Source organism: Sebastes fasciatus, chromosome 6 (assembly GCF_043250625.1).
Source record: "Sebastes fasciatus isolate fSebFas1 chromosome 6, fSebFas1.pri, whole genome shotgun sequence".
NCBI classification, from domain to species: Eukaryota; Metazoa; Chordata; class Actinopteri; order Perciformes; family Sebastidae; genus Sebastes; species Sebastes fasciatus.
This window is the reverse complement of record NC_133800.1, coordinates 32,314,653-32,342,305: the sequence shown is the minus strand read 5'-3', so window position 1 is coordinate 32,342,305 and position 27,653 is coordinate 32,314,653. Positions and strand designations below refer to the sequence as shown.

At 41.4% G+C, this 27,653-nt stretch overlaps 2 protein-coding genes across 9 annotated transcripts in view; one reads left to right on the top strand and one right to left on the bottom strand.

The window, feature by feature from the left end:
• Positions 1-27,653, bottom strand: part of prnpb (prion protein b) — a 201,354-nt gene that overhangs the window by 37,454 nt on the left and 136,247 nt on the right. The window lies entirely within an intron of this gene.
• Positions 885-27,653, top strand: nsd3 (nuclear receptor binding SET domain protein 3). 8 transcript variants are annotated; one of them, XM_074639320.1, is made up of 25 exons: positions 885-1,293; positions 5,099-5,961; positions 6,813-7,064; positions 7,155-7,317; positions 7,885-8,039; positions 8,175-8,792; positions 8,874-9,156; positions 9,253-9,353; positions 10,290-10,335; positions 10,451-10,581; positions 12,459-12,584; positions 12,672-12,798; positions 12,885-13,085; positions 15,186-15,365; positions 16,873-17,019; positions 19,386-19,542; positions 20,679-20,881; positions 21,151-21,263; positions 21,365-21,511; positions 21,610-21,732; positions 21,901-22,017; positions 22,108-22,249; positions 22,337-22,443; positions 22,537-22,741; positions 22,888-27,653. In XM_074639320.1, the coding sequence occupies exons 2-25, from the start codon at positions 5,143-5,145 to the stop codon at positions 23,157-23,159; spliced, it is 4,935 nt and encodes a 1,644-aa protein (XP_074495421.1). In that variant the 5' UTR covers positions 885-1,293; positions 5,099-5,142; the 3' UTR covers positions 23,160-27,653. The 8 variants fall into 8 exon arrangements, with proteins under 8 accessions (XP_074495421.1, XP_074495420.1, XP_074495419.1 ...); XM_074639319.1 differs by having other exon boundaries at positions 6,810-7,064; XM_074639318.1 differs by having other exon boundaries at positions 6,801-7,064.

Below are 27,653 nucleotides of genomic sequence, written 5' to 3'. Positions count from 1 at the left end.
TACAAAGTCTTCTGCAGTTTGTAGTGTGCGCGTATGCATGTGTAGAGTGGAGCGAGCTGAGTGAAGGCAAGCAAGCAGAGGAGAAGAGACCCCGGCCCTGGAGACCATAGCTGCGGTCTCCCCCGCGTACTCCGACCGCCGCAAACACTGTTTTGCAAGACGGGCTTCACTAGATATAACTTTGAGGTTTTGGTGCTTCCGTGTAGTTTGTGTTGGAGTCTGAGTCTGAACAGCGTAACCGCACGCGAGCGTGCATATGCGCATATGGGATACCGATCCGGATTGATTTATACGTGTAAGAAGTTACAAACAGTCCCTTCATGTGCACACATTGTGATGACCCCTCCCCACCACTAGGTGTGTGTTGGCTCACTGGTCTCTTTGTTTCTTGCAGGCTCTGGTTGAGGCGGGGACATGAGGACATGATGGGTTGATGAGCTACACCTGGGCCCGGTGTAGTGCTGACTATAAAACCCTCTTCACCATTCAGAACGGGCTCTCTCTCCATGCACGCACATCACTCCATTTGTGTGGACATCGCGGCGCGGCTATTCTTCCTCTTTTTCTATATGCTCTCACACACACACGCATCCATGCACTCCTACACTACTGATTACTGATAATGATCTTTACATTTATTTATGAATTTAGTGTTTTGTAAATAAACTTTGATACTTTTTGCATTTACCTCGTCTCCACTCCCATTTTTGTTGCAACCTAAGAGCCGGGTTGTAACAACATACTATAATCATGGGTCAAAACAGCGCTACATTTGGCTGAATTATAAAAAGGCAGAAGTGGTAAAACGATTTGGGAGCCGAAAGAGAAAGAGCCGGTTCTTCTTGGTGAGCTGAGCCAAATTATCCTGCTCACCGAAAAGAGTCTGAATTCCCATCACTAGGAGACACCGAGTGGACCAGCAGGCCTGCAGCACCTTAAAACAGAAACAGAAGCTTTTGTTAAAACCAGAGGAAGATTATAGCTATTATTATTACTAAAGAAGACTGCACTTAAGATATTGATCATATCTTATGTGCGTTTCTACTTCACACTGAAGAAGAAGAAGCTGTGGGATTGGGTAGCGACCAGATAGCGTGTAACACCTCCTCCTCCTTCTCCTCCTCCTCCTCGTCTCTGTGGAGAATTGCGTTAAAACGAAGAAAAAAAAGGCCTGCGCTTTATCTATAATAACACAGGATTATTTTTGTTGTTTTTTTCTCCTTATATATATATATATATAAACGAGGAACCGTTGCTGGCTGGTGTATGTGTTTAGAATGGGACACGCTGAAGGTATTGATATATATATTTTAATATCTTGATAATCTAAAGCTTCTCCTTCTTCATAGCCATGTCTGCCTGCATGTTGTTATCTCTCTGTGTCTCATCTAACACCGTGTTTTCAGGCTCCTAGCTGGCTTATTTTGTACCACATTTCTCTCTTAAAAACCTCCCAGCGATGGAGGTTTAATCAGTTTGATTTAAAGGGGCAAAAAGGCAGCCATGTTGGCTCAAAATGTAACGTTAGCATAGCTAGCATTAGCTCCTCTTTCATCTCCCTTTTATTATGTGTGGCACATTTAAAACGGTTAAAACGGTTATAACGTCTGACGGTTTGAACGGTTAGCCGTTGGTGTTCAAAAACACAACCGTTTGGCTTTTAACGGTTTCTAACGCTCGTTTTTATCAACACAATCCCCCCTTTTTTTTTTTCCATAGCCAGGTAGCTTTAAGGCTTTTAGGGGCTAACATCGCAGCAGAGCTATAAGATCATTCAGTGAAACGTTTGTTGTGTGTGTCTGCGCAGTTTTATAAGCAGATATTAATGTTTAATAAATAAACAAACACGTATGAAGCCTTGAGATAACAACAGGAGCCGTTAGTGACCGTTAGTTTGACACCTTTATGGATGTTTACATCACCGTTATATCCACCTTTTGCCAACTGCTGGGCAAAGAGCCTGAGCTTGTTCAACACACATTAAAACCTCAATTACATTACCTCGGTTACAACACTTTTAACCATGATTAATTAAGCATAATAGATATTAAAAGTGTCAATTATAAGAGGGCAAAGCAGGCACTTGGGGCTGCTCTTTTGTTTTGTTTGTGATGGCAAGGCCACCATGTGTTTGTGTTGATGTAGTTTAAGAGAATTAATGGTGATTTTTGGATAGTTTGACCTCTTATTGTCCACTAATATTCAGACAGTCCTTTGAGTTTATCACTTTTAATATCTGCAGAGCATTTCAATACATGGATTCATAGTTTGGGCTATGAAATTGTAAAAAAAAAAAAAGGCATCAAATCACACAAATTAAAGCTCAATCAGTGGATTGGTGTATTCGCTGTGGACATGCCAACGTTACACACACTTTTGACCTCATTAATTAAGCATAATAGATATTAAAAGTGTCAATTATAAGAGGGCAAAGCAGGCACTGGTGGCTGCTCTTTTGTTTTGTTTGTGGTGGCAGGGCCACCATGTGTTTGTGTTGATGAAATAAAAACACTAAATGAGGCACTTAATGGCTATTAAAGAGGGGAACTTCTTAATTTTGAATACAAGCTGCAAGTTTAAGATAGTTAATGGTGATTTTTGGATAGAGTTTGACCTCTTATTGTCCACTAACATTCAGACAGTCCTTTGAGTTTATCACTTTTAATATGCAGATTATTTCAATACATGGATTCATAGTATGGGCTATGAAATTGTAAAAAAAAAAACGGGCATCAAAATCCCTCAGAGCTCTAGTAAACATCATTAAATTGCTTGTTTTGTCTTGTGCTTGTACTCTGCAGATATTAAAAATGATTGTTTGTCAAAGCCCTGATAAACTCAAGAGCTGAAATTATTAGAAGATTAAAAAAACAGAAAGCTATAAGATCATTCAGTGAAACATTTTTTTTTGTGTCTGCACAGTCGTTTTTTTTGTCACAGCAGATAATAATGTTAAATAAACAACACACATGAAGCCTGAGATAACAACAGTAGCCGTTTATAGGTTAGCCAGTGACCGTTAGTTTGACACCTTTATGGATGTTTACATCGCCGTTATCCACCTTTGGCAAAGAGCCTGAGTGTGTTCAACTCACATTAAAACCTCAATTGGTGTAGTCACTGTGGACCTACAACACTTTTAACCCTGATTAATTAAGCATAATAGATATTAAAAAGAGTCAATTATAAGAGGGCAAAGCAGGCACTTGGGGCTGCTCTTTTGTTTTGTTTGTGGTAGCAAGGCCACCAGGTGTTTGTGTTGATGAAATAATAACACTAAAATGAGGCACTACACAGATGATTAATGGCTATTAAAGAGGGGAACTTCTTAATTATAAGGACAAGTTGCAAGTTTAAGATAATTAATGGTGATTTTTGGATGAGGATTTGTCCTGTTTTGGTCAGACAAAACAAGCAATTTAATGATATTTACTTGGGCTCTGAGGAATTTTGATGCCCCTTTTCACTATTTCATAGCCCAAATTAACTTATCCATCCTAATAAACACAAGAGCTGACATTATTAGAAGATGAATTTAACTATATTTCAAGCAAAACTGGCAGTAAAATGTTAATATTGGTTGATTTCTTTAGTTTTCCATAATAATAAACTAAATATCTTTGAGTTTTGGACTGCTGGTCAGACAAAACAAGCAATTTAATTTGATATTTACTTAGGCTCTGAGGGATTTTGATGCCCTTTTTTACTATTTCATAGCCCAAATTATGACTGTCCACTAACATTCAGACAGTCCTTTAAGTTTATCACTTTTAATATCTGCAGATTATTTCAATACATGGATTCATAATTTGGGCTATGAAATAGTAAAAAAAAAAGGGCATCAAAATCCCTCAGAGCCCAAGTAAACATCAATAATTGCTTGTTTTGTCTGACCAGCAGTCCCAAACTCAAGGATATTCAGTTTATTATTATAGAAGACTAAAGAAATCAACCAATATTTACTAATTTCAGCCCTGTGAGTTTATCAGGGCTTTGACTAACAGTCATTTTTTGATTATCTGCACATTTCAATACATGGATTAATCAATACATAGATTAAATTGCTTGTTTTGTCTGACCAGCAGTCCAAACTCAAAAATATTCAGTTTATTATTATAGAAGAATAAAGAAATCAACCAATATTTATATTTGAAAAGCAGAAACCAGTGATTTTTTGTGTGTATTTTGCTTGAAATATTGTTCAATTAATCTAATAAATTCAGCTCTTGAGTTTATTAGGAGCTGAGGTTACATTTATTTGAGAGATACAGTGCAGCATGTATTCTCAGGATTGTGCTACATACTGTCCAAAACTCAAAGATATTCAGTTTATTATTATAGAAGACTAAAGAAATCAACCAATATTCACATTTGAAAAGCAGGAACCAATTTTGTTTGTGCTAGTTTTGCTTGAAATATTGCTCAATTCATCTTCTAATAATTTCAGCTTTTGAATTTATTAGAAGCTGTGAGGTTACATTTGAGAGCTACAGTACAGTATGTTTTCTCAGGATCGCGCTACATGTCACATAATAACTTCATAAAGCATCAAGGCTGGATTAGCCGCCAGGCAAAGCGTGGTATTGCTCCCCTGGTTGGCAATTATTTTGTGTACCACACTTGCAAATATGCACCACTAACGCACAATATCAGCTGAAATGGTAACAGCAGGTGCTACAGTATTTCTAAGATAGTTTTCTGGGTCATTTTTGTCTCTTGTTGGACTGTTTTAAAACTACAGACTCCTGGCTGGAAGCAAACTGAGAATGTTGCATTTATATGTAATGTATAGGTTTAAAATGTCAGATTATGTTGTGCTACATGTTCCTAAATAGATTTGTATTAATAAAATGGCTACAAACAAACGGACACAGAGCAAACCAGGAGCAGCAGAGTATCCCAGAAAAAGGGTCATGCAGAGAGCAGATTTAATATATATACAGTAATGTTAAGCTGGTGCTAAGTGTTATATAATTTCTCAGGGCTTCGTAAGGGATAAATTGGATTGTCTTGAACACAGTGTGTAGTTGTGACAATTAGTTAGTTTGATAATGATTTAATCAGAGCCTACCTGTGTCTCATATATCTCTGTCAACAGGTCCAGTCAAAGAAAAAGACAGTTAAGGATGCAGGAGCCCAACAATGGATTTCTCCTTCTCTTTCATGCAAGGGATCATGGGAAATACAATTCAGCAACCCCCTCAGCTCATTGACTCAGCAAACATCAGACAGGAAGGCACCTGCGACACCGGCAGTGATCCAGGCGAGGATGGTGGTCCCTCCTACGATGCTGCCCTGGATGCAGAGTTTTCCTACCCGCCGTCAGCCTCGGAGGACATGTCGCAGGTCTCCAACGGCTACCCGCCCGGTCTGGGCATGTACGAGCCGCAGGCCAAGTTCTCCATGTACTCGCAGTTTCCCAACGGCTCGGCCAACGGCTACGGGGCCATACGGAGCTACGGAGACCACGTCCTCATGCCGGGGGAGGGGACGGTCCTGAGAGGCCCGGGTCTCCAGGAGAGACCTTTGTCTCCTGTGTCCCCCCCTCTGCCCACGCACCACCCACACCTCCACCACCATCACCATCACCCCCATCACCACCACCACCCACACCACTTCCACTCAAACCCACCTCACATACAAACCCACCCGCTCCCTCAGAGTCCTCCGCCGCCGCCGCCACAGCTGCCCTCCCAGCACCACCTGCCCCATACGCCTCACATCATGACCCACACTCTCCCCCCTCCTCCCCCGTTACTCCTGCAATCCACCAGTCCTCCCCCCTCCCTAGTGGACAGTACCCCTTCCTCTCAGCCCTCCCACACCCTGTCCAACGCCCCCGGTGGGGTGCTGAAGAAAACCAGCTCTCCAGAGATCAAGCTGAAGATCATAAAGACGTATCAGAACGGAAAAGAGCTGTTTGAGTCTGCGCTGTGTGGAGACCTGCTGCAGGAACTGCAGGTAATGTGTCCGAGCTAGTTACACACACACACACACACGCGCGCACACGCGCACACATCAGTCGTGTCCTTTTTTATGGGTTAGGGTTTAGGGTTTGTGATCAACAATGTTTTGAATGCATTTTGATGACTATAAAACCTTTTACCATCATTCAAATTATTAATCATATTTTAACCCTAACCTGCCGACGGGCAGGTGGGTTTTAAGAAATTAAAAAAACATGACACTTGATTTTTTTTGTTAATTGTTGAAGTGATTTTTCATGCAAAGATACTACTATGCTGGCTCCAGCTTGTCAAAACGGGAGGATTAGCTGTTTATCTCTGTTTTATTTCATTATAAATGGAATATCTTTATGTTTAATCAATTTAATGTTATTAAATGTTTGATAATCTTTAATATTTAAGCAATTTGAAGTCATTGTATTTTGTTCTGGGAAATTGTGACAAGCATTTTAGAGGCTGGAACCAGCATTGTTTCCTTGAAAAAAAATACTTTAATGGTTAAATACATGATCCTGATAAATGTGTTTATTGATTATTTGTTTCAGATCTACATACAAACAACAGCATACTTTGCATGATATTACAAAGCAGTGTATATTGAATCACTAAATACAAGTCTAATATGTCCCATTAAAATTCATATGGAATTATTCCACGGTGTGCATCTTAGTTTATCGTCTTAAGAAGTGGATATCTGAGGAGGTTTAGATTTCAGCAGACAGACAGATCCATTTTTGAGTTACTTTTTTATATAAAAAGAAAAAAAGTGAACTGATGTCTCGTCGCCACTGTTGTTTTTTTCTATTTCCTGCTCTTCAGAAGGAGTCTCAGAAGGAGTCTCAGAAGGAGTCTCAGAAGAACGAGGCCACTCAGATTCAGCGCAGACATGAGAGGAAGAAGGAGAAGAGGAAAAAGACTGCTCGGCCGCAGCTGCAGGTCCAGGAACAGAACCTGGACCAGAGCCAAGCACAAGCACAGGCAGGTACCACGGAGCAGACGGAGGACATCCACATCCAGCCCGAGCCGATAGAAACACCCCCAGCCGAGACAGAGAAGCCTCAGAAGACCGTTATCAAAACCGAACCAAAGACGCCAAAGGCAAGAGCACAACGGTTCGCTGTAGATCATAGTAAACATACTTGTTTGGATTTTAAAGCAGAGCAGTGACTCGTTCATGTTCCTTTTTAGGTTCCGAAGGTCCATCATCCATCAGTGATCCAGGAGACGGGCTTCTGTAAGGAGTTTGTGATCGGAGATCTGGTGTGGTCCAAGGTGGGCACCTACCCCTGGTGGCCCTGCATGATCTCTTCTGACCCGCAGATGAAGGTCCACACTCGCATCAACACCAGAGGTAGGAATCATGGATGTATTAAGAGAACTGGATACAGCGTTGGAGGCGGGCTCCCGTTCAGTCCTATTAGAGTTGCACAGCAGCGAATAATGTTAAAATGGCTCGACTGCCGAGAGATAAAGTACCCGGATCATCCGGCGATTTTAAGCATCCATTGGGCCCACAGTACAGGCACAGTAGCGTTTCCTTCAACTCCGCCTCCCAGCCCTCGCTCCAGCTGGGTCTCATTCACATGAACGGAGGAAGGAAATTAACTCTCGGCATTTTACAACTTTTAGGACTTAATGATTTAAATAAGGGATATTCAAATGTTCGTACTGGGAAGTTGATTCACCTCAAAAAAATTATCCGCTGAGTTACAGACGTCTCTTTCCCAATGTAAGTCTACGGGAAAAAGTATTTTTGGGCCCAATGGCATCACATAACGAACACGGAAGTTGTAGTATCGCTGTTTGGCCACTATGAAAATTTGCGTCATAGTCCGGCGCTCTTCCTGGGGGGCTTGATATGAACGCGTGAGGATGTAAATGCCACAGCTTGTTATCGGGTCTCTGTGACTCTGTGCAGGTCACAGGGAGTATCACGTCCAGTTCTTTGGCAGCGTCGCTGAGCGAGCGTGGATCCACGAGAAGAGGATAGTCCTGTACCAGGGGAAGAAGCAGTATGAAGACCTTCAGGCTGAGACGCTCCGCAAGGCCTCAAACCCCGTAGAGAAACACAAAGTACGTACGAATGCTTCTTAAATGAATTAATGAAAATAATCGTTAGTTGCAGCACTTATCGATTCTCCAGACCGGTTCCATTTAGAAATAAAGTTTATTAATTGTTTTGTATCTTTTTGGTGTTTCCTTCTCCAGCTTCTGAAGCCCATCCCTCAGCGGGAGCGTTCTCAGTGGGAGACGGGCGTGGGCCACGCCGAGGACGCCTTTGTGATGACGCGGCAGGAGCGAATTGACAACTACACCTTCATCTACGTTGACCCGGACCCCCATGAGGGAACGTCCGGCAGGAAACCCAACATCAGAGCTGAGAAACGAAACCGGCGCTCCAGCGGCTCAATCAGTAAGAAGGAAGAGGGAGACGTGAAGTCACCAGCTAGAGAGCCGCCGCCGCCACGAAGGCTGCTGCCACGGCGACAGTGTAGTATTTCAAACACAGACGACAACACAAACTCCCAGGCCACGAATGAAGAGAAGAACCAGAGGGGAGACCAGTGTAAAACCAGCTCCCCGAAACAGAAAGCTGGTTGTGTTGCACGGCAGGACTCGCCGCCACCAGTCAGAGCCTGGAAAACAGCCGCCGCCAGGAAGCTGCTGCCTCTCTCCATCACCATGAAGAGGCTGAATGTGGAGATCACGAAGTGTGACTGGCCTCTCCTGCAGAAAAAAGCAGCTGCGTCTCCGAAAAAGGAAGAGAAGGAGGAGAGAGTGGAGAGAGAGGCCCGGCAGCCCGACCTGGGATACTGCTCACCTGAGGTTGGTGTAACGCATGCAGACAGGAAAATGTATATCCTGAGGTGTCCTGTGAGGATATTCTAACGTTGATGCTTCCAACAGGACAGCAGAGCTAAACCTGAGCCCAGTCCAGAGGAGGAGGAAGACGGGGACGCGGACGGGGATGGGGACGGGGACGGGGATGGGGATGGGGACGGGGATGGGGACGGGGACGGGGACGGGGATGGGGACGGGGACGGGGACGGGGACGGGGACGGGGACGGGGACGGGGATGGGGACGAAGGGGAGGAAGAGGAGAGGAGGGGCTCCCCCGCCAGTCGGAGGAGTGAGGAGGGAGGAACGCAGCAGACCTCCTCTCCTGGATCGCACCACAGTAGTCCACACGGTTGGTAGAAAACACAGACATGCAGGGTGTTTTTTTTATTGGATAATTTGTAAAGTCAGTAAGAGATACAGCTCTGTATTTATTATGTGTTTTCAGGTTCTCCGGAGAGGAAGCTTCAGCGGCGGTCAGTCAGGAGCAGGTCTGAGTCCGAGAGAGGCAACGATCCCGTCCCTAAGAAGAAAACCAAAAAGGAACAGGTACCAGTCCTCCACAGATAAACTGGCGTTCAGACCAAAACCAGCACTGCACGTTCCCAGTTCGATTCCAGCCATGTAACTGTGTTGCATGTCATTTCCTTCTCTCCCCACATTTCCTGTACACTGTTTTCTTTATTTATATTCACTTTCAGCTATCAAATAAAGGCAAAATATAATGAAAAATACAAGGGGCGTTGATGGGGACGTATTTCAGGTACCAGTGAGAAGAAGAAATCTACCACCTGTGTGCTTGAATGTATTGTTAGGGCTTATTGAGGCTTCATTATTTAATGCCGGTCTGAACCACGGTTATATCTAATTTTCAATTAGTTTTTATTTTATTTTTAGTTTTCTCTTTTCAATTTCATTTTAGTTTATTTTTAGTTACTTTTTAGACTGCGTTTAGTTTAGTATCAGTTTTTTAGAAAGGTTTTTATATATTTTGTGTTAGTTTTACAGTACCTTTAGTTTGTTTTTGTTAGGGACAGCTATAATGTCTCAGAAGTATGTATGTATGTATGTATGTATGTATGTAGGTATATATACATACTACCCGTGCTACTTTGGTGAAGCACTTGCGGCATAGCACAATTCTCTCAATTTCTGTGGTTTGATGTCACAAGTGTCGCCGAAAATTCATGCTGTCTCCTTTTGTCGGTAGTGATGTATTATAGCTTAAAAAAAACTGAAATGAATTTACGTTCATTTTTATTTTAGTTTTCAGTTTAGTTTTTCTTAAAGGATATCCTTTTTATTTAGTTTCAGTTTACTAAAAATATTTTTCACTGTTTATTTTTGTTTCTGTTTTAGTTTACTATAATAACTCTGGTCTGAACTTGGCCTTAGAGTGACATTTTCTCAAACTATCTGAATCTACCACCTGAATCAAAATGAGCACCATGATAACGTCAACGTCCATGTTTAACGTCCTCACAGGCTGAGATGGCTCCTGAGACCACGCTGAGGACTGGCTCACAGAAAGGTAGGGGATCCTTCCTTCATGCCTCCTGCCTGTAAAACCACCGTGGTGGGAAGTCTTTATACTTATATACTAATCCATCTTTTTTATTGTCCCCCCCCCCTATGTGATCCTTTAGGAGCCAGTGAGATCTCAGATGCCTGTAAGCCCCTGAAGAAGCGAAGCCGAGCGTCAACAGATGTGGAGATGGCTTCTTCCCAGTACAGAGACACCTCAGACTCTGACTCCAGAGGCCTCAACGACCCACAGGTAGAAAACATGCACAGAAACACCCACATACACAAGCACAAAGAGGAAAATACTGTATTCTTCCTGCACACAGAATATGTATAGGCAAGTTTATTTATATAACACATTTCAGCAACAAGGCGATTCAAAGCGCTTCACATGAAACATCAAAAGCATCAAGACAAAGTGCAAAAGAAACATTATAAAAGGACATTTAAATACAATTAAAAACAGTCATTAAAGATCGAATATAAAAACTAAATAGAATAAGACAGGTGTAAATTACAAGAATGAAAGTTACATTGCATTGTAAGAAATAATTTAATAAAAAGCAAACAGAAATGTCTTCAGTCTTGATTTAAAAGAAGTGAGTTGCAGCTGACCTGCAGTTTATAAAACATACATCAACATGCAGAAGTCAGAATAAACACAAAGTATTTGCCTTATCTTGCCTCGCAGAGATATTCATTGTGCAGTATTTACAAGACAAGTCTCTGTTTAATTTTGCCTATTTGCACATTTTTTATTGTTGCATTTTCAGCAGTGAGACTTTTTTTACACTCCTCACAACTTGAGCTGAAAGATGTGATGCCATTTAAGATGTTAAGCAAAATGGCAAAAATCAGCATTTCCAGCTTCTCAAATGTGAATATTTTATATATATATTGTATATAGTGATCTGAATATTTCTGGGTTCTGTTTTATTGGTTGGACAAAAGACCTTTTGAAAACATCATCATGGACTCTTACAACTTGTGATGGGGATTTTCTTACATTTTTGTGACATTTTATGGACCAACCTTGAAACTAGACCATGAATCGAGAGAATAATTGATAATTAACCCTCTGAGACAACCCCGAGTGATTTGGCTGTCTTTCAGACAGTTCCATAAATTACATAAATTGGGTATGACTGTAAAGCTGACACTCTTGTGGATCCAATGAGCCCATTTATATTCATGTGATGATGTTAGTAGCCCCATATTAATCAATTTATTGTAGTGAGACCATTTTTAAAAACTTGACCTCACTGTATAAAATGACCTGTGGTGACCTCTAGGATAATCACAGCCTCATGAAACTTTACAGCCACAAACTAGAGACCTAGAGCATTCCAGAGGATGGATGGCTTTCCTAGCTAGATTGACAATAAAGGAGTTTCTGAGCGGTTTACACAACAGAAGTGCTCGCCATCTAATTGCCAACAAATGCAATTCTTGCAGAAATCTCCAAATGTCAAACGTTTTTGATACCAGATCACAGCATGGCTTTTTCTATGGTGTTCCTCAAGGTCTTGGTGTCTTCTTGTGGTATTTTGGAGAGATTATTGATCATTTTTATCAATTCACATGTAGTAAAAAATTTTAAATTTAGCACCAAATCTGTGTAACAAATGGTATCAACCCGGAAATTGCTGCAACAACTTATGAGACATAATAGAGCATGGGGATGACTGTCATATACTTACATCATGATGTTCTAAATCTTTATACACTTTTACAATTTATTTTAATTAATTCATGTTTATTTCTGATTTATGACTGGAACAACTTGACACACAGTGCTGAGCTGCATCTCAAATTAATCTTCAGGTTCCCAGCTTTCATATGATGTACACAACTTCTATGTGACATCTACTGCTGACCTGCTATCTCCCCCTAAAGACCCACCTGTATCCCCCTAAAAAAGACAAAAACAGGTCAATTTTGGGTCTCAGAGGGTTAATTAATAATGAAAACAATCATTTGTTGCAGCCCTGATCTCACCATTTACTAGTCTGTATATTTACGCACTTTAAAGAGCAGTTGTTGGCTTACCTTTTGTGCTTCTTTGCTTCATTAGGCTGCGTTCCTTTACACAAAACAAATCAAAACACTCCCTCTTTCTTTATCTCACAGGGTTTATTTGGGAAGAGTCTTGACAGTCCAGCAGCAGCAGATGCAGACGCTTCAGACACTCAGTCTGTGGACTCTGGCTTGTCCCGTCAGGACGGCAGCACCGGCAAGAGAGACACTGTCTGCCAGGTAAGCGCTGCTCTGGACTCATCATCTCTGTTTACTCTCTAAAAGCTTACACATATTGATTTATATGAACCGTCTTTCTGTGTGTAGATCTGCGAGGTGTACGGAGAGGGTTTGGTGGTGTGTGAAGGTGACTGCAGCAGACAGTTTCACCTGGACTGTCTCGGTCTAACGTCCCTACCTGAAGGCAGATTCACCTGCTTGGAATGCAGAAATGGTGAGCAAATCAGAGTAAATCTTCACTATCACATCTGTTGTGTTTGGCTCTGTACTATCACAGACTTTCGCATTCTTTTTTTCTAGGCAATCATCCTTGTTTTAGCTGTAAGACGGCGGGCCGGGAGGTGACGCGCTGCTCTGTGTCGGGATGTGGTTGTTACTACCACGAGGATTGTGCTCGTAAACTCCCGGGGACCACCAGCAACCCGGACGGAGGCTTCTGCTGCCCTCAGCACAGCTGCTCTACCTGCTGCCTTGAGAGAGACCTGCAGCGAGCCAGTAAAGGTAAAACAGCCTCTGCTTTGTCTTTAAGCTTCCTGTTTGAGTCTGCAGTGGAAGCTGCGGGGGTAATGAGCCGGTGCTACATCAGCAACGTGTGAAGAAAGTGTATGAAAAACTTTCATTTTCCATTACATTAAGGCTTCTAGCTGATGTTATTGACAAATAGCAATAGAAAAAAAGATCAAATAATAAGGAGTGCAGAAGGGTCAAGGCTGTCCTTCCCTGAGTGTGTTTTTCTTGAGGGAAATTACAGTAGATGGAGAAAAAGAGGACTGACAAAAATGTGTTGCATTACTTTAAAAATCTTTCACTGCATACTCTGCAGACTATTTGGTGACACGGTGTTGCTACAAACATCTGGTTTCACCTGAAACTAAAAGTGCTCTATTTGGTTTGAGGTGAGAGGCATCTGGAGGCTGCAGACCATCAGAGAGAAAAATAAAATAATTGACGTGGTCCTGGAAATCTTTTTTAGATGATGGTGCATTATATTTCCCATCTGAAAAAGGGAGGAGATGCACTGTCTGTTCAGGTGTCTTGTGGTTTAAAAATGACTCGCATCAGATACAGAGGGGCCAAAAATGTACCTAGAAAACATTTCTCACACTGTTACACCATCAGGATTAATGCAGTTTGTGTCAGATTGTGACCATACTGTAAGTACTACATATGTATATATAGTATGGATGCATTTTTACGTATGGTATAGATGATGATAGAGTGGTGATAGAGAGGAAATTATTTATATTTTCTTGAAACTCAAATAATATCCTTCACAAATGATGTTATACACATTCAGTGGCCACTTCATTACAGTAGGTATACCTGTACAATCTAATGAAATTCAAAGCAACAGCTCTGCCATAAATTCTACCATGATACGGTTTTAATGTTTTGTTGTTGGGAATGTGTAAATTTAATTACATGTTTATTATTGTAGTTTGCAGTGGTTTTATTGCTACATTATGTTGAGAGGTGTTTCTAATATTAAGATTATAGGCATCATAAAAGTAAACTTTATGGCAGAACAGTTGTATTGGATTGCATTAGATTATACAGGTGTACCTAATAAAGCGGCCACTGAGTGTGTGTGTATATACTGTATTTCTACTGTGTTTTATTGTTCAGAATTTGTCCAGGCAGTTCATAACCCAACCTTTTTGCTTGTGACCCCTTATGAATAAAAATCGGTGTCTATTTGTGGCCCCGTTTCACATTTCAGATGTGAGTTCCACTAAATAGGCATTTCCCCTCTGAACTTCTCAGATTGTTTTAGGCCCAAAAAAAGTAAAATGATCAAATATTTCACACAAAAATGCCAAAAGTAAGAGAATAGTCCAATATATAAATATGTATTTGTGTAGCAGAACTTATTTTTTTCTTCTTCTCAATCCCATTAAACATCTCTCAACCCTCCAGCTTTATCTTGTGACTTTTTGGACCCCGAGGTTGGGAACCTCTGGTCCAAAACATCAAGGGTAAATGTTCAATGTCGAAACCACGTTTGTGAATACGATATCTCAGGAATGCATTCTGAAAATGTCTTCAAATTTGGCATAAACATCCACTTGGACTCAAGGATGAGCTGATTAGATTTTGGTGGCCAAAGGTCACTGTGACCTCACAAAACACATTTTTTGGCCATAACTCAAGAATTCGTCTGCTAATTGTGGGGGATAACAGGATAAATAATGAAGTGATGACATTTTGAACAGACAGGGATGTAAACTGCAACGTGACTGGTTTGCGGATGCATACAACTGCTAGGCGGTAATTCTAGTTTGCTGTTAAAGTACAATGAGGACAGGAGGGAAAATTATATTTTAACAGCTGAAATTTTGGCCACCAAAGAAAGTACCAAGTGGTCGTATTTTTTCCTTGTAATTTTCTTTAATTGCAGCTGGAACACACAAAGGAATCAGACCTGACCTTCATTATAAAAACTCTGCAGCACACAGAGCTGTGAAAAGGTTTCACTCCCTGTCGCTGCACAGTATCACAGCTACATGACTGGTGTGACGGAGAGAACATAAAACATAGCACCTGTTGTAAAGTGACCTCCGAGTCTGAAGCTGAAAACCCTCTCCTCTTCCTCCCGTCCAGGTCGTCTCATGCGTTGTATCCGCTGTCCGGTGGCCTACCACACGGGAGACGGCTGCGTGGCGGCGGGCAGCGTCGCCATCACCCATCACATCATGATCTGCAGCAGCCATGGCAGCGCCAAGAGGAATGGCCTCCTCACCTCCCCCATCAACGTGGGCTGGTGCTTCCTGTGTGCCAGAGGTAAGCGCTCACAACACTGCACACGCTAACGGCCTTCCTCTCCTGGCGCTGTGATTTTTAGTAAATGTGGAACTTCTTAATTTCACCACACTGGTTGATTTTGCTTCAGTTTTTGTAACAAACAGCAAAATCAGTTCTTCTTACTTGCACTTCACATTGGATCATCAACAGGACCTGATCACCCTGCATGATCGTAGTTTTTTCATCTTTCTTTTAGGAATATAACCTTTTTTCACACAGTCACAACTAGGGCTGGGCGATAATTCAACATGATAACGAATCATCTTTCAATGGAATACATCGTGATGAAATCATATATCGAGATATCGTGATACACAATTACGTCGTCTAAATTGAAAATAACAAGCACATACTAACTCAGGTTTCTCAGAAAATCTGATCAAACTCAAATCAAAAATATCAAATCATATTTTTAATCTGATTACTCTGTATTTGTGTGCATGCATGTAAACGCAGTCAGTGTATAACTGGAAATATTATTTAATTTTTACCTCTATAATTTAGCTTGAAATTGTTTTGTTCATTTTGCACTAAAATTCTCAATTAAATGAGAAAATACTTTTCATTTGTCAAGTATTTAATTCACACAAAAGTATACAAAAATAGGCTTTACCCTGTGGTCATTTCATATAGACTATTTATTTATGGAATTAATAGAAAACATGCTTTATTGTGATATAGATATCAGGGGTGTCAATCGATTAAAATATTTAATCGTGATTAATCGCACATTTTATATCTGTTCAAAATGTCCCTTAAAGGGAGATTTGTCAAGTATTAAATAACTTTACCTCCAAAATTTTGGAGAGTTATTTGGCCTCCTTCACGATGATGATAGTATCTTCGTTCTAGCTTTAAAAATGAGCCCGCTACAACCTAGAAATCAAGTTGCGTTAAATAAATTAGTGGCGTTAAAACGAATTTGCGTTATTGCATTATTATCGCATTAACTTTGACAGCCCTAATAAATATATATCATTATCGAGATATGAAATGACCCATATCTGGATAGAAGACTTTGTCCATATCACCCAGCCCTAGTCACAACTGCAGTAACATCTCATGAGTGAAAACTGAAACCTCATAAACGTTGTTTAGATAATATAATCTTTTAATATTAAATGTTTCATGTTTGGCATTGTTGTACATGAAAAGCAGTGCTGTGAAATGTAATGTTTGTTCTCCATCACGATACTAATACTATGAATGATTCCGGCTGTGACACTGCACTCTACTTTAGACGGTCCCGTCTGTCCGAGATGGTGACAAGTTTTTTTTTATAACAATGTTTTTTTCCTGTTGAACAATAAGTTGAGTGCACTGTTTGGCCTCTTTGTGTCGGGACAAACTTTATTTTTCTTGTTTCTTCTGTGTGTGTGTGTGTGTGTGCGAGACTGTGAGTGTTTCTTTCTCTTTTTTGTGAAATTTGGGTAATTTCGAGTTTGACTGCGGCTCACCCCCGTCTCTTCCTGTGTGTCTTGTGTAGGGCTGTTAGTGCAAGACCTTACTGACACCATATTAAGTTCATATGCCTATAAGTCCCACTACCTTCTGACTGAGTCAAATCGTGCTGAGTTGAAATTACCTATGATTCCCTCTCCTTCGTCAGCTACCAAAAAGAATGTTGGGAAAGGTAACTGAACCGTTTTTCTCTTTCTCCTTTTGTCCCACTGGTCTGTGTTTGTGTTGTGCCTGCTCCCCCCTTTTTTTTGTACGCATCTTTCATTTCAAAGCCTTGAGGTGCAAAGTTAATTAACTGGTTAAAAGTGCAGTTAATTTTAATGCAGAGTAACCTCAGCCAAGTTCCCTAACACATTAACAGATAACAGTGGGCCTCCTGCAAGAACAGTTTTGTATTCTCACCCCAAGCCTCTCTTTTCTGGGGCGTACGAGACGTCGGATTTACCAAACTAAACTTAGCCTTTTTCACGGCAGACATTTTGACATGTCACAGTAGGAAAAGCAAAATTACTTCAATTTAGTTGCTTCAGTTTCAGTGTTCTGCTATTGTGCATGTTGGCTTACTCACACTGGCTAACTTGGACGCTTGAATAGAACGGAGCAATTGACTTTATAATGTTTTTAACGCCAGATTTTCCTACTATGACAAGTTAAAGAGATAGTTTGGGTGTTTTGAAGTGGGGTTGTATGAGGCAGTCCATAGTCAGTGTATTACCTACAGTAGATGACGTTCGGCATGCCCATTGAAAAAAACCCAGTAATTTTACCTTGCAGAACACGGCTGGTCTACCGCTGCATTTATTGGTTAGTTTATTTGTGTTATTGTGTGACTTTGGTTTGTTCGGATTCACCAAATTTTAATTAAAATTAAAATAATGAATCACTATTAATTGCAAATTAATCGCACAATTTTTATATGTTCAAAACGTAACTTTAAAGGGAGATTTGTCAAGTATTTAATACTCTTATCAAGTAGGCATATATGCTTGCTTTATGCAAATGTATGTATATATTTATTATTGGAAATCAATTAACACAAAACAATGACAGATATTGTCCAGAAACCCTCGCAGGTACTGCATTTAGCACAAAAAATGTGCTCAAATCATAACATGGCAAACTGCAGCCCTAATTTAAACTCCAATTTAATATAGATTAAGATATTATTATTGTCATTATGATTCTGAAAGTCAAACAAGTAGTTTTTTCTTCCTGTGACGAAAGACGTACGGATCTGTACATGTACGACAGTAGTGGACCGCTCGTGAATTTCGTTCGTACACAAGAAGAAAACTGATGAATGCGACAAGTTCTAAAATCACTCGTACGTGCCACTTAAGAACAAATCTGTTTGTATGTGTGGTTCTTGCACGAGGCCCATTGTTAGATTTGTTCGTGCTGTGCATGAACAGTCAATCTGGGTATATACTGTATATCTCTGCAATAAAGTTGTTATAATAATTCATTTTCAACATGAAGAATTTCTCTGCTGGGAAAAACCTAATTGGTGGTGAAACCTCCAGTAGTTAAACTAGTGAGTGATGCAGGATGCTCTGGATTAGTTCAGGTTCTGTCTGTGGTTTGTGGAGCTTATCGCTGCTGGAGGTGCACTGCTTCTCTGCTTCAGCACTCTGGGCTTGTTTTTGATTTGAAAGGCCTCACCTCTTTTTTTTTATACTGACTGCAACTATTAAGTTTTATTTTTTGACTGAAATTTTCAGATGAAATGAAATTTTGCTCACCTCATTTTCTCAAGCTTTGACCTGCCTTGGATGGAATATAATCCCAATCAGTACAATTAAGATAAAGAGGAGTGCAAGAATAGTGAAATTACTCTCTTTTAACGATCTTTAACATTTTGCAAATTGCAGTATTATAAAATATATGATTCCATGCAAGCTGGTCTGTGCAGGATATGTGTGATGGGAAATGTTTGCTTTACTGGCAGGACTGCATGCCTGCTTTTTGCCAATAATTTGTTATATGAGTATAACCCTGATTCATTGTTAACTCGCTGGCTGATTTTATTCCTGTGCTGCCGCATGTATTTCCCGTAGACTGGTCTTGGTACAGTGCTCTGAATCTGATTGTCAGACATGCTGTAGCTGCTGCAATGAGAGAACCCCCATGCAGGGTTTCCAACCATGTTTTTCATGCAGTACGGCTCTCACAGGAGCCTCCTCTCAAACAAAAAGCTCCTGGCATTAGCTTTTCATTTCAGAATAATGACCAGATGCTATTATGGTAGCTTTAGATAAAAGGACGCTATTTTCATATCACACTAGAAGTTGGAAAACCACGACTTGGTGCTGTATTTGTACTTTTAGTCAGGCTTGTCTGCAAATGAGATTCAGAGTTTGTCCAGGTTTTAAAGGTGCACCACCTAATCATACACTCCTCCTCTCTTTGCATACCCATTTCCCACAACGCATGCACACACACACTCACACTGACACTCAAACTCACACACACACACACACACACACACACACTCACACTCACACACACATATACATGTATACATCCATACAAATGTAGGAGGCAAGTTGCTGTGCTGCGACACATGCCCGGCTTCCTTCCACCCGGAGTGTCTGGAGATGGAGACGCCGGAGGGGCCGTGGTCCTGCAGTGATTGCAGGGCGGGGAAGAAACCTCACTACAAACAAATTGTCTGGGTCAAACTGGGCAACTACAGGTACGCAGAGAGCACTGGTTACAGACTGCTGAGGGTTTTGCAACTGTTTATGGTACAGTTACATGTCAAGGATTAGTCTGGTGATATTCTATATTTTTCTTGTCCTCAAAAAAATCACACGAAAACACTGGAACCAACCACAGATCTTTGTCTTCAGTAGGAACAAATAGACAGGCTAGTGACCTACTAACATATTGTTGGTCTTTTAACAGCATTAGACATATAAAAATATGGAATATCACCAGTATTATTGTTTAAAGGTGCTATTGATAACATTCAGCCACTAGATGTCGCATTCCCCCCTCCCCCCGTTGCATTGCATTTACTTCACAACAAGTCGTTTCCAGACACTTACCGTCAATCTCAGCCACCGACGACCCACAGATACCACGTGATACTAACGTCGTTTTACTATTGGCTCACAAGCCTTGTTAGAAGATATCTTCCACAGAGATAAACAAAACGTTCATTTTGGACCTGCCAACATTTTTAAAATGAATAATTCACAATCGTAATAATGTTTGGAAAAAACATAATTTTATTCGGCACCTTTCTAGAAGCTCTGTAGACGACAAGTAATACGTCTGCATAAAAATGTGATCAATAAGACCTTTAAGTTCAGTGCAACACATTTGCTTTGCACTTCACAATGAAACAGGATGTGATGTGATATTATAGATGCAGGTATTCAGGAAATACGTAGCACAGCAGTGGTGTTTTTCCTGTTGCAAACCGACTGTGTGACTGTGCTCTTCGATATTTATGCCGCAGTTTATAGTCTGCTGGCATGGCACTAGATTCAAATGTGGTAATGGGACACAAATAATACCTCTCCCATTTAAGAAAAATTATAAAGTGCCCAAAAAACTGCATTTCTATTGGCCAAACATGTAGATCTTATAGGTCAGTGATCTGTGATTTTACAGGAGCTTGTGAAAACTATTTTTGTTGCCAGAAAAAATACTGAAAAATGATCAGTCATATAAGTTTCAATAGGAAAGAATGAAAAGCAACGTAAATGTTTGAAAACTTTGGTTGCAAGTGTGACGCTACCCTCAGGCTTTAATATCTTCAGATGACATGTTTTAGGATTTGTTTTTCTATTTTTCAATGTCCCTGTCCCGTTTACCTCTCAGGTGGTGGCCAGCGGAGATCTGCAACCCTCGCCTGGTGCCGTCAAACATTCAGAGCCTTCGCCACGACGTCGGCGACTTCCCCGTCTTCTTCTTCGGCTCCCACGACTACTACTGGATCAACCAGGGCCGCGTCTTCCCCTACGTGGAGAACGACAAGAACTTCGTCACGGGTCAGATCAACATCAACAAAACCTTCAAGAAAGGTAATTTCTTCCTAGAAAGTGTCCTCGTACTTTCAAGACAAACCTGTCGTGATTTCAACCGGGAACCCCCCCGACATTACTGTCTTTCAGAGGCTGTAGCAAGTTCAGTTTTATAGCTAGTGAAGGTACTGATATTCTATGATATTAGAACTACTGCTGACCTGCTATGGTTCCTCCGTAAAATCGACAAAATCAGGTCTATGTGGGAGTCGGAGGGTTAAAGATGCAGGAAGTTTGAATCTCTGAGATAATGTTGATGTGTTTTTTAGCTCTGGAGGAAGCTGCCCGGCGGTTTCAGGAGCTTAAGGCACAGAGGGAGAGCAGGGAGGCTTTAGAGCAGGAACGCAACTCTCGCAAACCTCCACCCTACAAATGCATCAAGGTAATGTCATTTTAATATCTCACTTACGACAAATAACACAAAAAAGGTATAAGTTGAAGTTTGATTCAGCTGTGTTTTTACTTCTTCTTTGGTGTTTTCAGTCCAACAAACCAGTGGGGAAAGTGCAGATGCACGTAGCTGACTTGTCAGAAATCCCACGATGCAACTGCAGACCAACAGATGAGCATCCTTGCAACCTCCACTCTCAGTGTCTCAACCGCATGCTGCAGTACGAGTGTCATCCACAGGTCTGTGTGCATGTTTTGCTCATTTCTTGAACAGTATAAACCGGTGAGATAGCCGTGAGAAGTCGCACCTTACTTTTTTATGTTGTTGTTCTTGTCAGGTGTGTCCAGCTGGAGACAGCTGCGAGAACCAGTGTTTCTCCAAGCGGCTATACGCAGAGACAGAAGTGATAAAGACAGACGGCCGTGGCTGGGGCCTCCGGTCCAACCAGGCTCTCAGGAAGGTGAGTGATGAGCTCAATCCTTTCACCCAAAACAGATACAAACTGTTGATTCAAAAGGCTGTGAAACTCATTGTTCTTAAGCATTGATTCCCAGTCCTTCTCACTAACTGTAAGTCATTTTAAAGGAAGGTGTCTGTGTAAAAGTGGGATGTTTGTTGTTTCCTCCAGGGTGACTTTGTTACAGAGTATGTGGGAGAGGTGATCGACTCAGAGGAGTGCCAGCAGCGAATCAAACGCGCCCATGAAAATCACGTGGCCAACTTCTACATGCTCACCCTCACCAAGGTAACATCAGTGACGCTGGTAAACATTGTTCAGAGGAGAGGCCTCCACCAAGCACTTCTTAAACCCCGGTGTCTCCGTCTTTCCTCGTAGGATCGCGTGATAGACGCCGGCCCAAAAGGAAACTCGGCTCGGTTTATGAACCACAGCTGCAGCCCAAACTGTGAAACGCAGAAGTGGACGGTTAACGGAGACGTTCGCATCGGACTCTTCACCCTCTGTGACATTGAGGCTGGTGAGCTCACATGCAAACACATACGTGCTGTTATATTTCCTACATATACGTTACATGATATAACTATTGTCTCTGGTGGTCCCGCAGACACGGAGCTGACATTCAACTACAACCTGCACTGTGTGGGCAACAGGAGGTCGTCTTGTCACTGTGGATCAGACAACTGCTCTGGGTTCCTCGGGGTGCAGCCAACGGTGAGGACGTTTACCTGAATCCAGCTCTACAGCAATCCTGCCCTTTGAAGCTCTGTTTGATACCATCTTGTCTTTTTCTAATGTCTCATCCAGAGCGCTGTGGTGATGGAGAAAGAGGAGAAGGCCAGGAACGCCAAGCTTAAGCCGAAGAAGCGGAAGCTGCGGCTGGAGGGCAAACACATGCACGAGTACTTCTGTTTTTGCTGCGGAGAGGGAGGCGAGCTGGTGATGTGTGACAGAAAGGACTGTCCGAAGGCGTACCACCTGCTGTGTCTCAACCTCACCAAGCCGCCATACGGTAATGACACAATGAGCTCCTATGTGTGTGTGAATCTAGTAAAATCTATAGATGCATGATGCCAAAATCTTGCTGATAAAAGATTTGGGGGTGGGGGTCTCAGCACCGAGTTTTGAAACCATAGTGACCCCTCTGTCTGTCTGCAGGACGTTGGGAATGTCCGTGGCACGACTGCAGCGTTTGCGGTGTCCCGTCCTCGTCTGTCTGTGACTTCTGCCCTCGCTCGTTCTGCCGGGAGCACGAGGTGGGGGCGCTCACATCCTCCGCACTGGAAGGCCGCCCCTGTTGCTCCAGCCACAACCCCGCCAGTCCCCTGGGCTCCAACTCCAGCTCCACCCAGCCGCGCCGCCCCGTCAGCGTCAAAGAGGAGCCGGAGCCGGAGCCGGAGCCGGAGGCAGGCCATCCGGCTTCAGAATGACACCGCAGCTCCCTCAATACCTCATTCCCTGCGACGTGCGCTCCTGTTGGCCTCCGATCCACCTCTGATCTGAAGCAGTGCGCGACCAAAGGGAATACTGTGCTTTTTTGACCGGGCCGAGACCCGCCGACGAACTCCTCGATGGGTGGCGAGAGCGAGAGCGACTGGAGTGTCGGCAGGGGAAGTGACCAGGCGCCGTTTTTCCCTCTCCTCTTGCCATAAACACCACTACTAATGCTCTCCACAGCTCGCCTGCGCCCATCAGAGGGCCCACACCACCTCATTATGTTTTTTATTTTTACAGCTGTGGAAATGTTTAAGTTGTTGTCACGTCGTCAGATACCGGCACTTTGAAGAACTCAGTTAGGTGGAGGGAGAGGTAGAGAGAAGAGGAGGAGGATGTGAAGCTGAACCTCTCCACCGCCACGCTGCTCCTCCTTGTTTACCTGCTGTAAGCCGTGGTCGGCGTCTCACACACAGGATGGCTGTACGGAAACGAGCCGGCCTTCCTCCTCCTCCTCGTCCTCCTCCTCCACAGCCGATCATCACTCCAGACGTGATCCGTCATCGTATTTATCTCTTCTTCTTCTTCTTGGAGGAAAAAAAAGGGGGGAAATTTTGTGCAATTTTTTTCAAGACCACACTACATTCCAACCTTCCTTACACATGGTTTTAATATACTTATGGGTATAGATGAATATAATTATATACAGTATCTATGTTTGTTAATGTTTACAGACAGATTCTCTCACTTCATCTCGGTGAGTGGTGTATTATGTTTGTTTGTTTAGGTGTTAAGCATTACGCAGACCTCCTTGTGAAAATAGTCCTATTAAGGTGAAATATAATGGTATATAGTGTAATGGTATGACATTACAGAAGTACTTGTGATTTTCATATTGCCAGTCTCACTCGCCATTGTGTACATAATTGGCTCATAATATTGTAAAGTACGTAAAGATCAGGAGGGACGGAGCCTCGCCTCTCTGGTTGTTCCTGGAAGAAGGAAGACGCTTTTTTAAAACGACAAGACAGATCCTTTTTATTTTCTTTTTTTCGGATAAATTTCTGTTCCCACATTTCCTCCGAGCAGTTACTGTTATTTGTATCGTAGACGGAGGGGCTCAGCTTGTGATCACTGGTGCTGTCTTAAAAGTATTGTTAACCAGCCTTAAGTTTGATTCTGGCTGTAGTAACTACTGCCCACATGCAGTCCATTTCAGTAACGTCGTGTACTGTGACCGCTTTGAAGCTTGTTTTTGTTCCTGTTTTTTTGTTTTGCCAAACTTTTTTCTGAAAAGCACTTTTACACGGCTTGTCGCTACACAATTTACCTAGGTCATACATATACAGAAATGTATATCAAAAGAACATAAGACAAGTGTTTCAAAATGGATACCTCTTCTTCTCGTAGTAACGTCGGAATTTAAACTGTGTTGTAACTTTTTTTCCTCTCGGTCAGAAACGTGGTGAGATGCTGGGCGTGTTTTTTTTTTGTTTGTTTTTTTATTGTTATTTTTGAGGAAAGTGGCCTAAATGCTGCTGGTTTCTTTTGGCACAAGTAGGAAAGACTGCCAGCCCGGCTTCGTACAGAAAAGTCCTCGAGAGGCGCTTCTTCATTTTCCACCTGGAGAACACCCTCAAGGCTGGGCTTTCTATAAAGACGTAATGGTATAACAACAGTCCAGTCCAGTATGATGTACAAATACAAACTCCTGTACAGTGTTTTTAATCGCTCATCTGTCAAATCCAAATTTTTTGTATTTATTGCACCACATTTTATACCAATTTCTTTTTCAAACACCAGTGCAGTAATGTGTCTCCCTCTCCACCACAGTGTAAGTGAAATAGACTATTTAAAAAAAAAAAAAAAAACATGGGGAGTTCTACATGATATATCTGTATTTAGTCATTTTTCATTTGGTGTAATGATTCCACACTTTAGTAACAGCCGCTGCTCATCGACCTGTATCGTGACTCACTGTAATTGGTGTTAAAAGCAGTGTGAAGCAGTTCAATATAGGAATGTAAAGTTTCAGTTTCAGAGCAGTTTTTGTGCTTTTTTTTTGTTTGTTTTAAGCCTGGACTCAAGGAAATTTATCTGTGAACTCAGCCTTTTGCTTGTGATTCTACCCCGGTTACATGTTTGTGTTTTCTGCCCTTTTTCTTATTATTTGTTTTAAAGCCTCCCGTCGTGGTCGGTGTTTAATGACGAGCCGCGGGGTGAAACTGTGCCAATGTTTCCAAATCATTTCAGTTCATTTAGGGTCTCTTTGAGAGAGAGAGATTACACTCGGTTTATTAGGCACACTGAGCTAAAACTAATGCAATCTAATACAACAGTCCTGCAATAAATCCCCTTTTTATGAAGGTTATGTTTTGTTGAAGCTGTTTTATAGAGCTGTTGATTCAATTTTATGGTCATTTTGGAGGTTGTAGTTTGTGAATTATTTTGCGTTTTACTTCACAGGTGTTTCTAATATTTATTGTAATCTCATTGATATAAACACATACACTTCTCTGTATAATGCAATACAGTTCAAAAGCACCACAAAAATGACCGCAGATCCTCCAAAATGACCATAAAGTTGAATCAACACCTCTCCAAAAACTAGGGTTGTCCCAAATACCATTTTTTGGGCTTCAAAGCTGAATATGAATAATGAATAATGTTGTGGGATTATTCTCCTTATTTCATGGACTTTTTGGGGATTTATACATTTTTTAAAATGAAGCATTCGAATAGCGGTTTTGAGGTCGATTACTGTGGCAAAGCTTTGAAGCATTCGGGTCAGCCCTACCAAAAACAACATTATAACGTTATTAAAACGTAGGATTTATTGCATTGACTGCATTAGTTTACCGTTTATCTAATAATAACCTGAGTGTAAATCATGAAGAAAACAGACTGAAGAAAGGGGAAAGAAGAAGGAGCCAGACTTGACGTCACACAAACGTCATTCTGCACAGTGAAGGTCAAAACAAATGTTACATACAGTACATATATAACATGACAGAGGCACTTAATCGGATAAAGAACACAGAAAGAGACTTAATTCAAATAATTTTTCTCACTCTTCTAAATTCAGCTGCTCTTCTTTTATCTCTCTGTTATTACCACCTCCTTTTAGGAAGCATTTTTTTCCGTGGATTCCTAAAAAAAAGACTAAACTTGGTGATTTCTTGCTCCTCCCAAATTTGCCAAACTCCTCACTTCGGTACTTAGGCCACTTCAGTACTTGTTCAGTATCAGGTAGGTGCATCATTAAGTCACTTTTAGTTACAAACTCAAAACGGTCTGCGTGTGTAAACTTGAATTTTCTTCATTTTTTTTTTAATTTATTGATGTTTTTTTTTTTTTTTCTTACAAAGGATTCATAAATGTGTGATTATCAGACCGCAGGCATCCTTGACTCTTGTGTTTGTGGCTTCAGAGAAAATGTCTGACTGTGATTATATAACTGGTCTTAAAGCCTTTTATTATTTCTTTCCTTTTCAAGGTGACTGTTCAGCTGAAATGCATGCTTCCAACATCAGACACTGTTTTAGTTGGAGAGTCTTTAAATGCCTGATTTTAATGCCGGCGTTTTGTCTTTATTTGTGGTCCTTTTTTTTTTTTTCTTGCACAAGAGATTGTGCAACAGCCTTTTTTATTTTATTTTTGCACCTGCAGATGCATGATCATTGTGCCAGTTTGTCCCCTTCTCAGCTGATCCAGCAGCAGTATTACGTATGCCTCGTTTAAGTGTCCCAGCGTGCATCATTTCATTCACTTAAAACACTCTCTTATGTGTATGTTTTTGTTGGTTTCTTCTCATTGTAGTGCCCACGTTTGTTTTTAAAGAGACAGCATGTTTGTTCTCAGTTAAGTGACCCTTAAATACGCCACGAGGAAGTGTCCAGGATTTTTTTTTTTATATATATATATATATATAAATTTCGGATGGACCCCCCACTTTTATGTCAGGGTATGTTTCAGCTCACTGTGACGTCTTTTGTTTTTGTGCAATGTTGCCGACTGTCTCTTTTAATTGACATGCTGTCAGAGCGGAAAATAGTGTTTGAATAAATAAATAATTCACCTTCATAAGCACTCATCTCTTTTTACTTGTAGTAAAATGACTTACAGTAACTCTAACTGGGGTCATATCTATCTCTTTTGGTGTTGCTTCAATTAAAAACGTGGATGAACACAAAAATACCATGTTGATTACTGTTTCGACCTGTGTTACTGCATACTGCATATTGTTGAAGAACCTGTAAATAGTTTGCATTGAACTTGCATAGACTCATGTTACTGTGGCGTGCTCTTTTTGCCTGTACAATTCTGCTTCTAAATGTGTGTGACTGTTGAGACGACACTCTTTTTGTACATGACATGTCTTTTTATTTGGGAATATTGATTCTGTCCTTTTTCATTCTAAAGTTGAGTTTGAAGAGTTCAGACATGCCTGAAGTTTGACTTTAATAAAGCTGTACTCTGTCTCAGTGAAA

Bases quoted from the DNA above. Each gene is read 5' to 3' on its own strand.
- nsd3 (XM_074639315.1), top strand. From the start codon at position 5,143: ATGGATTTCTCCTTCTCTTTCATGCAAGGGATCATGGGAAATACAATT. The intron at 15,366-16,872 runs GTAAGCGCTCAC...TGTCTTGTGTAG, and splicing joins GTGCTTCCTGTGTGCCAGAG to GGCTGTTAGTGCAAGACCTT. The intron at 21,264-21,364 runs GTAATGTCATTT...TGGTGTTTTCAG, and splicing joins CACCCTACAAATGCATCAAG to TCCAACAAACCAGTGGGGAA.